At 39.5% G+C, this 14,620-nt stretch overlaps 1 protein-coding gene across 1 annotated transcript; it reads left to right on the top strand.

Moving 5' to 3' along the window:
• The first annotated feature begins 232 nt into the window (after positions 1-232).
• On the top strand, positions 233-12,942 carry LOC139449632 (transmembrane protein 184C-like). Its single transcript, XM_071231110.1, has 9 exons — positions 233-544; positions 1,219-1,255; positions 1,992-2,197; positions 2,798-2,872; positions 6,074-6,167; positions 6,656-6,768; positions 7,848-7,950; positions 8,494-8,668; positions 9,193-12,942. The coding sequence occupies exons 1-9, from the start codon at positions 300-302 to the stop codon at positions 9,837-9,839; spliced, it is 1,695 nt and encodes a 564-aa protein (XP_071087211.1). The 5' UTR covers positions 233-299; the 3' UTR covers positions 9,840-12,942.
• The last annotated feature ends 1,678 nt before the right edge of the window (positions 12,943-14,620 follow it).

Raw genomic sequence — 14,620 nt, 5'->3', positions numbered from 1 at the left:
AACATATTTGTATAAGACCTATGTCACCCGTCCTTATTTTCACCAAGAATCCTTTTTACGTAACTAAACAGAACAGTACATATTTATGTATTCTGCAATGTGAACAGAATCAATTGATATCGATGGAAAAAAGAACACAAAACATATATTAATGCAATAAGTTTACCATACAGTAGTTTATTGGAACCGGATGTTGCAAATTTGCGCAGGTGCGATCACATGACAGCAAAATGTCGGCTGCTATTCGAAATAATAAGATTTAACGTGAAGCGGTGGGTTTTCCGAGTTGAAGAAGCACCATGGATTGTTTTAATCGATGGAGGCGATGGATCCGGCCTTTGGTTATGCTTGTCTACATACTGTTATTGACAATAGCATTGCCTTTATGCATATGGGAATTAAACAAGAGGAAAAAGGAGGTTCACGTTCAAGCCTGGTTTGTGGGTGGACTCTTTGTTATGATGTCTCTGCCAATTTCTTTGTGGGGAATTGTACAACACCTGGTATATTATACACAACCACTGTTGCAGAGAAACATTATAAGGTATGTCTCATTTTTCTGCTGCTTTGAATTGTCACGATTGTTAAGTTCTATGTTACTGTTGGATCTACAGAATTACGCTAATCATCATTGCTCATAGTCACTCTTGCAAAACATGGATAAAGTCACTGTCAGTTTCCTTGTTACTATTTGCTCAAGTACGTTTGAAATATTAGTTCAGTGTTTTCAATCTCAGGAAAGTAGTGTATGGAAAGGTTCCCCTTGCTTGGAGATTAGGTCATGGACAGAAGGTCACACCTGTCCATTTTAAATCTTTCCACTTAATAGGTCCTAAGAATTCCCTCTTAAGTTGTGTTATTTGGATATCTGTCATAGAGTTTACATCATCAATATTGTTTATAAATGTTTGTTTCATGATAGAAAACAGCTTGGACCTATTTTCAAAATTCAAAGTTGAGTATGGAAGTCAAGGTGTCTGTCATTAAACTTTAAAAGTTTAAAATTGGGGGAGTGGGGGTTCTTTTAGTTGATATTTAAAAAAACTATAGGCGCAAACTTAAAGTACCCAAGTGGTCTATTAACTTCAAACACTGATATTATACGGAAAAGTTAAGACCAAGACTGTGTATTTAGATATATTTTTACATTATGAAAGTATTAATTATTCTTAACTTGATTATGAATGTGAATGACTGGTACATTTCTTTTTTTTTCAGAATTTTGTGGATGGTTCCAATTTATGCTCTTAATGCTGTGAGTGTATTTTTTTTGTATTGGGTCACTTGAACTTATGACATGGCACATTGTTCGACATCCATCTGTCTAACCCATGGTGATTTCGGTAATAATAGATTGCCAGCAACCTATGCTGGTTATAACTATAAGATGTGACTTGCTTGATTGGGTGGTAAGATCCTTGATTTGGTTGATTGCATGTCAATGTACCCCAACAATGTGGATAGTTGCTCACAATATCAATCACTGGAATGTTTGGTCCAGACTCAATTATTTACAGGTCGCTGGTCTCTGCTGTCATATAGCTGAAATATTGCTGAGTGAGGTGTCAAGCAGCAAACAAATAAACAAACAATTTATCCTTTCATTTTTCTCATAAAGTTGTTATCCATAATATTGCCAATATGAAGAAAGATAATCTACATGATACTATGTTTTGGGTTACTGACATTGACGACCTCAAATCTAGGATATTAGTTATAATGGGCAGGTATCACAATTCTCCTCATTAACGATATTCCAGATGTGCCCTATCTCATTTTTTAAATGTTAATTGGAACAGCCAGTACTGGTCAATTATTTTATAAACTTTATTATGGTTGCTGGTATGTTTGTTGTGATTATAATTTGTTAAACTTTGATAAACTTTATTTTGGTTGCTAGAATTTAGATTAATTGTTGTGATTACAGGCGCTTTTGTAAAATATCAATGCTCATTAAATCATTAATAAAATATTTATTTTTTTAATTTCAGTGGTTAGCTCTCAGATTCCCAAGGGCTGCTATTTACCTTGACACAGTGCGAGAATGCTACGAGGCATATGTCATCTACAACTTCATGCGCTACCTCATGAACTACCTTCATCAAGAACATCCACATCTGGATATTGAACTGGAGAATAAGGCCCAGGTCAAACACATGATCCCATTCTGTCTTCTCCCACCATGGCCGATGGGCAAGTAAGTACAGCAGTGACGGTTCCTTCAGATTCATCCGATCAGATCATGTCGGCGAGCCAATATATCAAATCTGCAATTTGCTTCCTGTCTGTTGTATGCCATAATATCCACAATTATTACTATCTTTGCGGATGTTTTCCATACAATTTGCATGTTCTCAATAGTACAACATGTGGCTGTAAAGACCTTGTATAACATTAGCTTCGGGGACAAGATAGTGCCCAAGTGACACGCTTCTCTGCAGTGAAAAAGAGTGGTGCTCTGCTAAGTTAAATGTCTTTTCCCTGATGATCCATTAGGTGCCCTATCTGGGGAATGACTACTTTGTCAATCTTTCCAGTTCTTAGAAGTGCAAGATTTCTACTTAACATGGTTAAGTACTGATTTCAGTAATCATGGCAATTCCAATTGTAATTCCTATTATATTTTATGAAACATGTTTAAGAGGAGGACTGTTGTTCAGAAAATTAGCAGGCCCTAGGTCCCTTGGATAAGCCTTTATACACCAGTAGGGATGTCACAGTTGGAACTGCAGTAATGATAAGTCAAAGGCTGTGGTGGTAGCTGTGTATGAAATAAAAGATTCTTTATCTTCAACAGATTGTTTCTGCAGAGATGTAAGCATGGGGTGCTGCAGTACACAATAGTGAGACCGGCTACAACAGTTATTGCTTTGTGAGTACATGTATACATACGTCACTACAACAACACAAGAATGTGCCCAGCTACAACATGGGTGCTTTGTGGGTACATGTATACGTCACTACAACAACACAAGAATGTGCCCAGCTACAACATGGGTGCTTTGTGGGTACATGTATTCGTCACTACAACAACACAAGAATGTGCCCAGCTAGAACATGGGTGCTTTGTGGGTACATGTATACGTCACTTCAACAACACAAGAATGTGCCCAGCTAGAACATGGGTGCTTTGTGGGTACATGTATACGTCACTTCAACAACACAAGAATGTGCCCAGCTACAACATGGGTGCTTTGTGGGTACATGTATATGTCACTACAGGAACACAAGAATGTGCCCAGCTACAACATGGGTGCTTTGTGGGTACATGTATATGTCACTACAACAACACAAGAATGTGCCCAGCTAGAACATGGGTGCTTTGTGGGTACATGTATACGTCACTTCAACATCACAAGCATGTGCCCAGCTACAACATGGGTGCTTTGTGGGTACATGTATATGTCACTACAACAACACAAGAATGTGCCCAGCTACAACATGGGTGCTTTGTGGGTACATGTATACGTCACTTCAACAACACAAGACTCTGCCCAGCTACAACATGGGTGCTTTGTGGGTACATGTATATGTCACTACAACAACACAAGAATGTGCCCAGCTACAACATGGGTGCTTTGTGGGTACATGTATATGTCACTACAACAACACAAGAATGTGCCTAGCTACAACATGGGTGCTTTGTGGGTACATGTATACGTCACTTCAACAACACAAGACTCTGCCCAGCTACAACATGGGTGCTTTGTGGGTACATGTATATGTCACTACAACAACACAAGAATGTGCCCAGCTACAACATGGGTGCTTTGTGGGTACATGTATACGTCACTACAACAACACAAGAATGTGCCCAGCTACAACATGGGTGCTTTGTGGGTACATGTATTCGTCACTACAACAACACAAGAATGTGCCCAGCTACAACATGGGTGCTTTGTGGGTACATGTATTCGTCACTACAACAACACAAGAATGTGCCCAGCTACAACATGGGTGCTTTGTGGGTACATGTATACGTCACTACAACAACACAAGAATGTGCCCAGCTACAACATGGGTGCTTTGTGGGTACATGTATACGTCACTACAACAACACAAGAATGTGCCCAGCTACAACATGGGTGCTTTGTGGGTACATGTATTCGTCACTACAACAACACAAGAATGTGCCCAGCTACAACATGGGTGCTTTGTGGGTACATGTATATGTCACTACAACAACACAAGAATGTGCCCAGCTACAACATGGGTGCTTTGTGGGTACATGTATACGTCACTACAACAACACAAGAATGTGCCCAGCTAGAACATGGGTGCTTTGTGGGTACATGTATATGTCACTACAACAACACAAGAATGTGCCCAGCTACAACATGGGTGCTTTGTGGGTACATGTATACGTCACTACAACAACACAAGAATGTGCCCAGCTACAACATGGGTGCTTTGTGGGTACATGTATACGTCACTACAACAACACAAGAATGTGCCCAGCTACAACATGGGTGCTTTGTGGGTACATGTATACGTCACTTCAACAACACAAGACTCTGCCCAGCTACAACATGGGTGCTTTGTGGGTACATGTATACGTCACTACAACAACACAAGAATGTGCCCAGCTACAACATGGGTGCTTTGTGGGTACATGTATATGTCACTACAACAACACAAGAATGTGCCCAGCTACATCATGGGTGCTTTGTGGGTACATGTATACGTCACTACAACAACACAAGAATGTGCCCAGCTAGAACATGGGTGCTTTGTGGGTACATGTATATGTCACTACAACAACACAAGAATGTGCCCAGCTAGAACATGGGTGCTTTGTGGGTACATGTATATGTCACTACAGGAACACAAGAATGTGCCCAGCTAGAACATGGGTGCTTTGTGGGTACATGTATATGTCACTACAGGAACACAAGAATGTGCCCAGCTACAACATGGGTGCTTTGTGGGTACATGTATATGTCACTACAGGAACACAAGAATGTGCCCAGCTACAACATGGGTGCTTTGTGGGTACATGTATATGTCACTACAACAACACAAGAATGTGCCCAGCTAGAACATGGGTGCTTTGTGGGTACATGTATACGTCACTACAACAACACAAGACTCTGCCCAGCTACAACATGGGTGCTTTGTGGGTACATGTATACGTCACTACAACAACACAAGAATGTGCCCAGCTACAACATGGGTGCTTTGTGGGTACATGTATACGTCACTACAACAACACAAGAATGTGCCCAGCTACAACATGGGTGCTTTGTGGGTACATGTATACGTCACTTCAACAACACAAGACTCTGCCCAGCTACAACATGGGTGCTTTGTGGGTACATGTATACGTCACTACAACAACACAAGAATGTGCCCAGCTACAACATGGGTGCTTTGTGGGTACATGTATTCGTCACTACAACAACACAAGAATGTGCCCAGCTACAACATGGGTGCTTTGTGGGTACATGTATTCGTCACTACAACAACACAAGAATGTGCCCAGCTACAACATGGGTGCTTTGTGGGTACATGTATTCGTCACTACAACAACACAAGAATGTGCCCAGCTACAACATGGGTTCTTTGTGGGTACATGTATACGTCACTACAACAACACAAGAATGTGCCCAGCTACAACATGGGTGCTTTGTGATACAAACAAGAAACCAAAATGTTAATTTAATCGAAATTTAATAAAATCAACATATGTATGTATACTTGTGTATAGGATATTTGTTTTCAGCCTTTAAAATTCATGCTAGCCTGCAAGTCCAGGCTACTATATTGTGATGAGGACAAGTGAAAATTCTATGATGGTAGTCCTCATTGACCAGGAGTATTTGAGAGCTATTATTCTGAACCACTTCTCAAGGCTTCAATTCTGCTACAAATTGGAACTGAAAGATACTGATAGAAACTGTAAACATGGTAAACATGGTAAACATGTCCGTCTAGTTTGAGCAGACTAGCTACAGAGACTTTACGCCTAGTGAAATAAGTTTCCACTAATCCTCTGGACTAGTCTTAATTTTTATTTTCTAAGGCTGTGTATATGTTTTGACAAGGAATGTGATGAAGTTATTTCCTTGTGCAGACTGTGTGAACTCGGTGGAAAGTATGATGAAGGGGACTTCAACTTCACCACTGCCTGGTCCTATCTTGTCATTGTCAACAACATCTCACAGATTGTAAGTATTAGTCCTGCGACTGTGGATTTTATATAGTTATAGCTATTTTATTTTACTAAAAGCCTAGGCAAATCTAGATCAAACTAAACCAAGTCTAGTTTCCTTGATTCCATAGCAAAAGAGGAAAGTTCATTTTAAAGAAATGTTTTCATTGACTAAGTATTAGTCTATGTAAGTATGTGTTCTCTTAATAAGGATTCACACAGGGCAGAGATTTTTGGAGTGTTTTGGCTTATGGTAAATGAAGTTCATGTGAATGTTTATTAATATTGACTATGGGGATTCCCCATGTGGATTCAGGAGAAGAACAGTTCACTAGTATCTCATCTGTGTTGTTATTTTGTCATCTTATTACGATAATGTGAATGAATAGTTTAAATAAGGCAATGAACAATTGTTACGAACCAGGAGATGAAAGAAAGGTATAGTTTAGCTGTCTTAGCAACAAGAAGTCCAGGAAATCCAAATAGCAGTTTTGTATTTTTTAGTGGGCCATGTATTGCCTGATCCTGTTCTACAAATCTGCCAAGGAAGAACTAGCTCCAATCAAGCCCCTACCCAAGTTCCTGTGTGTCAAGGCTGTGGTCTTCTTATCCTTTTGGTAAATGTCATCTGTTTATTATCTATTGTGAAATCAGGGAAAGGCAGCTTAATGTAAACTCTCAGACTATCAGAAATCACAAACTTCGAGGGATGTAGCTGCTTAATACACCACCTGTATACAGAGATAAACAGAAAATCTTAGACTAGTATCAATCATTCCCTGGCAAGCTTTCAGTTCAGACAAGCTTATCCCTAATGATAAATGATAGGTTATTCAGGATTTGATTGGTTGGTTTGTTGTTTTACTCCGCACTCAGCAATATTCCAGCTATATAACGGCGGTCTGTAAATAATCAAGTCTGGACCAGACAATCCAGTGATCGACATCATGAGCATCGATCCACACATTTAGAATCGATGACATGCTTCAACCAACTCAGTGAGCCCGACCACCCGATCCCATTAATCGCCTCTTACTACAAGCTTAGTCGCCTTTTACGGCAGGCATGGGTTGCGAAGACGTAATCTAGCCCGGATATTCACGGGTCGGTTATTCAGGAAGGATATACAGCACTAAGGGCTATGGTATCGAAGCTCTTGAAAGCTGTGATTACTGTGTTCCTTGTCGAACATGTTTGTTTACATCATTAGTTGAGTTGGAGATGAGTAGAAGAGAGTATCAGATGTTGAGTTGTGGATGTGATGGAGGAGAAGATGTAGAGTATGGGAATGAGTGAAGGTAATCATGGTTGAGTGTGTCCTGAGCAGGCAGTTGTAAATAGCTACTGATGCACAAAGGTTAAACTTGGTAAATTTAAACAATGCAATGATATGTTTTATTCTTGATTTGATTCCGCAATTACGTCAGGGATGATATCAACTCAGGACAAGATGGAGGATGGTCTTCACCTTTAGAAGTTGGCACTAGTCCTCTAGTCCTTGCCAAACTGCCCAATAGTTAAGGCATCATAAGGACAAGTAGAAATTTGGCTTTTTTAGGGTTTTGCTATATGTTATCATTATAAGGACTAGTGGGACTAAAAATGTTAGTTTTTATGCTGGTATTCTGGTAGGTGTTTTGATTCTGATGATTGTGAGTAACAATGGGTTGTAATGTCACTGTTGGTCTTGTTACAGGCAGTCCGTGGTGATAGCAGCTCTGGCTAAGCTTGGAGTTATTCCACAGAATGGGCCATGGTTGTTCTACAATTCAGTAAAGGAGGAAGCAACGGGATTACAGGTGGCTACTGACAGGGATGACCATTTTATGAAATAGAAATAATTCTGTAAACATGAAAAAAATGTTTTTACTTGTATTTAGTGATAATGTTTTTTTTATGCCAACAACAGTTCCATCAATTGTGGTGTGTAAAGAAATTATGTACCAGAAGTCCCTGGCAGTGACATGTTGATTGAGGCTTAAAATGTTGACCAGATTATCTAGAGAACTTATTATCCCCGCCACGAAGTGAAATGGGTGCTGTCTGTCCATCACATTTTGTTTCCAGAGCAGAACTCAAAAACCATGAGAGATATCTTAACCAAACTTGGCACATACACAGGTCTATTGGTGAACTGGTACCTTTTGATAGTTTGGGATTTTTGAAAAATGTTTTTTTTAGTTTTCATAGCAACAAATTTGACTTTGACTGAAAATGGTGGTAATGCTTGTTTCCGGAGCAGATCTTGAAAATTGTACAATGTTTCTTGTCTTGCACACAACCGGACATAATATTGGCGGGGATATGAGTATTTCATGCTTGTTGGTTTTACTTTGTTTCAGGATTTCTGTATCTGCATCGAGATGTTTTTTGCCGCAGTGGCTCACTACTTCTCCTTCTCACACAAACCGTACATGGACGAGGAGGCCGACCAGAGTAACTGCTGTTCCTCCTTTCTATCCATGTGGGATGTGCGTGACGTCAGGGACGATGTCATCGAACACGCGCGCTACGTTGGTCAGTTCCACTGCATCAATCTTACCATCCATGCTTCTGTACTGTTGAAAGAGAAGAATGTGATTCCTAACATGAAATGCAAATGTTCCTTCTGGGCAGATATTATTTGGGTGTGGGGGATGGGGACACATTGTTTGCAAAAGCTCGAGGAGGGGGGCAGGGGGGGGTGCATGAGGACGTTAGATAAAACAACCCCACTGCTTTTCATTTTTAACAATTTCTTTCACACATTTTTTGTCTGGATTTGAAAACCAAGTTTTAAAAAAGGTCTAGCTTCTGCAAGTTTTTGCTCTGTTGAAAATAGATAATTCTACTTTCATCATAGAATGGAGTTAACAGGCGATTGATGTAAAAAGGCTTCATTAATTGATGATCAAAGTTTCACACGTTAAGTCCTAATGAGGGCCAGGAAGAAACCTAGCTGGAGCCTCCAACATTAGCATCATGGACTTCCATTTCTTTTAGCAGACATCGATATTTTTGTCTGCAGCCATTATATTATATGTTTATTCTTCACTTACCAGGAAAAGGCTTAACGAGGAGATTGGTGAGGAGGAAAGATGATAAACGTGGGGAGAGGACGCCACTACTAAACGGCCCCAGTAACTCCGCCACATCAATTAATGATGCAACAAGCGGGACCAAACTTAACACACCTCCTATAGTCGTCAGTGATGACTTCATCGAATCTGTTGCCACTGACTGGGATGGGTCGTCAGTGGACCAGACCCATGATTCCTTTGTGAATCAATCAGCGACAGCCAGTATGAACAATTATGTTGACTTCAGCACGAGTGTTGAGGCAGCTGCTTGTAGAGATTACCAGGACCAAAGTCTTGCTGCAGCTGGGTCCATGTCCAGCTTAAACAAAGTCGGCAAGAGTGTGAAAGGGAAAGTTGAGACAGAGACTGTGACAGTGCATCCAGTGACTGAGTCGGGAATAGCTGTACAGAGTGATCCCCCTTTAGTAGATTTGTCCGGTGAGGATGCAGTCAGTGATGACATTCCTGCTTCAGATCAGGTGGCGGGTGCCCCACAAGAGGGACCACAGTTACAACAAACACAAAACACAAAGGATGAAGAGGTGGATATTTCCATTGATAAAGACATTTCACTAACAGGAAGTCATCCTCCTACTGGACCGGATACAGGAAGGACAGAAAATGTGTAGCAATGTGTATTTGTGAAGTCGACATGACACTTTATAAAACGCTGCAAACACCTTATATTACAATGTACATGTATTGAAACTAAATGTTAATATGGATATGAAAGTTGTGAAAAAAACCCCATTTGTTTCAACTCAAGGTACCTATTTTATCATGTCAAATGCCATGAATTCAATTTGATATTCAAAATATTCCAAGCTAACCGATACCCAGAGTACTAATGAAATCAAGTGTGGTCAAGCGGGTACAGACAGTATCAGTGATATGTAAATTATGGGTTGACTTTCAGAATGCAGTGTTTTTGTATACCCTGGAAACTGCTATCTTCATTGTAATTATAAAGGTAAATCAGTGGATCAAGATTGCCTGGATAATACTTTATCTAGTAGTGATGAATTATGAAGAAATATGAAGGATTTGTAGGCAAATATCAATAGCAAGAGTCTAGATATTTTCCTTAAATAGCCAGAATGTATGAGATACTATCAGTCAAAATACAAAGTCTGAAGGAGGTAGAGTGCCTTGTCCAGAAGTAAGACCTCACAATCCTCCTCATCCTCATCTGTCACCATGTTGTTTTCTCATTCCATCAATACGATGTGCTTTAATGTCAAAATACAAAATCATGCATGAATGTGTGGTGTTTCTACACAAATCAACCAAGATATTGTCCATGTACAATTATTTCAGTACTCATGCAAATTAGCATACTGTGGACTAATCTATCCCACCTTTGAAATTGTATAATATTGTTTCCATTGCTTGCCATGTTTACAAGTGCTTGGTGTTGTCAATCACTCTGGCGTGTCATGTCGCTGTGGACTCCAATATCTAACATCTGGACTTACAAAGTCATAGCATCAAGATTGGTTTGAGGAACAAGGCCAAGAGAAGTATGTTGTTTGTTTCCCATTTCCACATACAGTCAAGTCCCGTTAATCCGACATGGCTGGTTGCATATGATTATGTCGGATAAATGAGTATGTCAGATAAACGAAATTAAGTATCAACATTGGTCGGTCATAGTTCGTGAAAGGTTCTTCTGACGTGACCTGTAATGTGATGTCCTCGGCGATAGTGAGAACTTGTATCTGAGATTGATGTAATCTAAGCATGTGATTAATCCTGTTTTCTTTCTTTAAAGCATTAATTGCTTATTGTTAAGCAAAGTTTATCTCTGCAGCTTTGTAATATGCAGCTACCAGCCGACTCGTCTCGCATCAAAACACTGGCTGTGTACTCGCGGGCAGATAACCACGGAGCACGCTGATCACTGTGTCGGAATAACGAGACTGATTAATGTTTGATTTCGGTAATTCGTTGCAAATTAGGTGTGTCGGAGTCGGTGCGCGAGACTGTCGGATTAACGGGTCTAAATAGCATTGATTTAATCGGTTCCAATCGTTAGTGTTGGATAAAGCCGATTGTCAGATTAACGAGACTTGATTTACATGGAATTACCCCTCAAACTCTTTTCATGTGACAAGTGAATCATAAATTTCAGATTTATGTGTACTTTACTGATGAAAAACAAGGTAACAATGTGGCAACATCATAAAAGGCACATATTAGATTCCTGTCAGTGTGTACACCTTAGTACAGTAATATGCATAATTACTCGGGAGAAAGTGTTTTAGAAACGATTGATTTCCTTTCTGAAATATAGTTGTAGGAAGATCATTCATTGCTCAAAGTCTGTGATATTACTGTTAATTATTGATCTCATCCACCATATGTCTTGTATATATACTTCATGACTTGGTGTTCATATTGTGAGTTGCTTTTAGTTGGTTTTGTGATTAAACATTAACAGTTAATATTTTTTAAAATACATGTATATTTTATTACTTATGTTGACATTTAATTTAGATATGAATTAAAAACTTCCGGGGGTTCAAATGCTGTACAAAAAAGAAAATGTTCAAAAATATAATTTGTAATTCAAGGATTATTTAATTCCATGTCATAGGGTTGAACAATGCGCAATAATACATATCCCTGTTGCACCATCTTCCCGAGGCAGGAGCACCCACTAGCCTTTTTATCAAAGTCTTGTTTCCACATCAAACACACTTTCCTGTGCTAAATATGATTGGACTATCGCACATATCAATAGTCCAGTCAGAGAATGCCTGCTAAAATCAATTCATTGGTACATATTCGTACGAGGGGGCACGGGTGGCCCAGTCGTTTAAGGCGCTGCGATTCGCTGTGCAGAGTTGCGTCCCTTGGGCATGCCAGAAACCTATGATTGTGGGTTCGAATCCCGGTTCGCCCCGATTATGTTTCTAGGTTTGTCAGCACCATACCCATGCTCGTGGGTTTCACCGAAGTGGTAAACGTCTGAGACCTGCATCACTTCGGGCTTTCTTCCCACATAAAGCCGATACGCCGTGATATAACTGGAATAATGTTAAATGCCTCGTTAAACCCAACTCACTCACATATTCATACGAAAGTTATTAACCACTACCTATCTTTTTGATGTGGCAAGGGTAGAAACTAGGCTTTGCCTTGGGAAGATGCTGTAGCACGGGTGCAAGATTGTCACATGATAAACAATGTCTGCTGGTATGATTTTGTGTTAACTGCGCAACTGTGTCTCGCAGCTGGTTTGTATTCGGTGTCCTTTAACAACATATTTAAAGTCTAAATGAAGTGCTGCATCTGATAAGCTATTATTAACATCATGTATCAAACAAAAAGTGAATTTAACTAATGTTATATTTGGGATAACACTTTCTTAGTAAAGTACAGATTCTAGTAGTTTTGGGGGGTTGAGTCCCGTGCGGGATTCGAACCCACACCTGCCAGGGTGAGGCACCTAATCGCCAGCACACAAAGTCAGCGATCTAACCCACTCAGCCACCGAGCCTTCCACAAAAATGAAAGTCCGACAACTGGTAGTCTAGATCACGTGCTTTGAGTACCCCCCTGACAAGTGTAAATTGGCACGGCTCCCATGGCCGAAAGCTATGAATACACAATGCCATTTAGAAAGTGGTCAAATGTAACTAATGTTATATTTGGGATAACACTTTCTTAGTAAAGTACAGATTCTAGTACTTTTTGGTTTTTTTTTTGTTTTTTTGGTTACTAGTACTTTTTTGGGACTCAATCCAAAAAAAACCAAAACCCCCCCCAAAAGTACTAGAAACTGTACTTTACTAAGAAAGTGTTATCCCAAATATAACATTAGTTACATTTGACCACTTTCTAAATGGCATTGTGTATTTAAAAAGTGAATTAGTTCCCATGTTTTGGACAGGTTGCTCACACCAAAAGTGAATGGGAGTATTGCTTCAACACCCTTTAACATGCTTAAACAATGTCACTGCATCTCTTTGTGACGTATTTGCTCTGTATGTCATCAATGGAATGTCACTGCTTTGAAACTTGGCTACGTGGTGTATTTGCTATGTCATCAATGGAATGTCACTGCATATTCACAAATGAGGGAAATAAGTTACTGAATGTGGTTGTACATGGTCCTGTGTAAAGCACACAGTTCAGAAATCAGGTGAATTTAAGCACCATTGGTTACAGTGAGTCCTTGGAAACTTGGTCCCTGATAGTTTCTTCAGCTTCAGTCCTGCCCCACACGGGGCTTCTCCTTGGGCAAGTGACTGTTTGAAATACGCCCCTGTTCACCCATGAGTGAATGGGTACTCAGTAGGATGAGATGTTAATGTAATGGTAACCTTCTAGTTCCTTACAGGTAACTTTGATTGTATACTCCCCAGGGAGTTGAGAATTGTGTGCGCACTGATTCTTTGACCTGTGCAATAATGATGGAGTGCTTGGAGTTGTGTGCAATCAATTTCAAGAATACCAATGAAAGACCTGAATGAGCTAACCAGCTAACACAAGAATACCCTATTGATATTGAATGTATGGTCCAGTCCGTAACTGTGGATAGACAAAATATCAAGACAGTGTGTTGACCATGTCATTTTGTCAGTTGATGTTGGTGCACCAGACACTGATTCTGAATAAGGCTTAAAAAAATACAAGAATTGGTTCTCAGGCAATGACTTTTGAAAATAGAGTGTGGGTGGGTAGTGGATTTTTTTTTTTTTTTTGCTTACTCAAACTAGTATGTAACCAAACAAACAGTTGTGTACCATCAACCTGGGAAAGGACCTCCCTACATAAAGAAGCAGACAAACTCTTATTGCCGCACGACCATGACAACATGTGCAGTAAAGCAGTGCGCATGTCAAGGGAAATAACTGTGTGCTATATTGGATTGCATTGTTTTCAAGTATTAGGATTTTTGTAATTTTTTTTGAAAATGGAAATAAAACCAAAATGTGCAGCAGACTTTATGATGATGCGTGTGGTGCCTGAGAAGCAAGACTTTTATTTTTTTTTAGCCTAACCATGTAGCTGTTGGAAATGACATTACACATATTGAACAACTGAACAAGTTTAATCCTAGATTAAACATGAACCGAACATAGGTTTCACACACTTATTATGGTTTCCCAATGTGATATGATCTTGTAAATACTGAATGTATCCCATCACTGAAGATGTGCTATTATTGTTTCCACACCTTTTTACAAGAAAATGTAAATATGTAATAATATACACATATGAATAAACAAATATGTAAACATTTGATTGTTTTGAAGATCCTACACCACCCATAGGTGATGTATCGTTAAATAATATTATTTATTTATTGTTGATTGGTGTGTCGTATCTTTCAACTTGTGATGCATCTCAACATAATAATTTGTTTGTTTATTGTGAAATTCCACACTCAGCAATATTCTCG

The sequence above is a fragment of the Haliotis cracherodii genome, unplaced genomic scaffold (assembly GCF_022045235.1).
Source record: "Haliotis cracherodii isolate W230 unplaced genomic scaffold, xgHalCrac1.p SCAF_8, whole genome shotgun sequence".
NCBI lineage: Eukaryota > Metazoa > Mollusca > Gastropoda > Lepetellida > Haliotidae > Haliotis > Haliotis cracherodii.
Note: the sequence above shows the minus strand (reverse complement) of the source record. Positions and strands in the feature narration are given on the sequence as shown.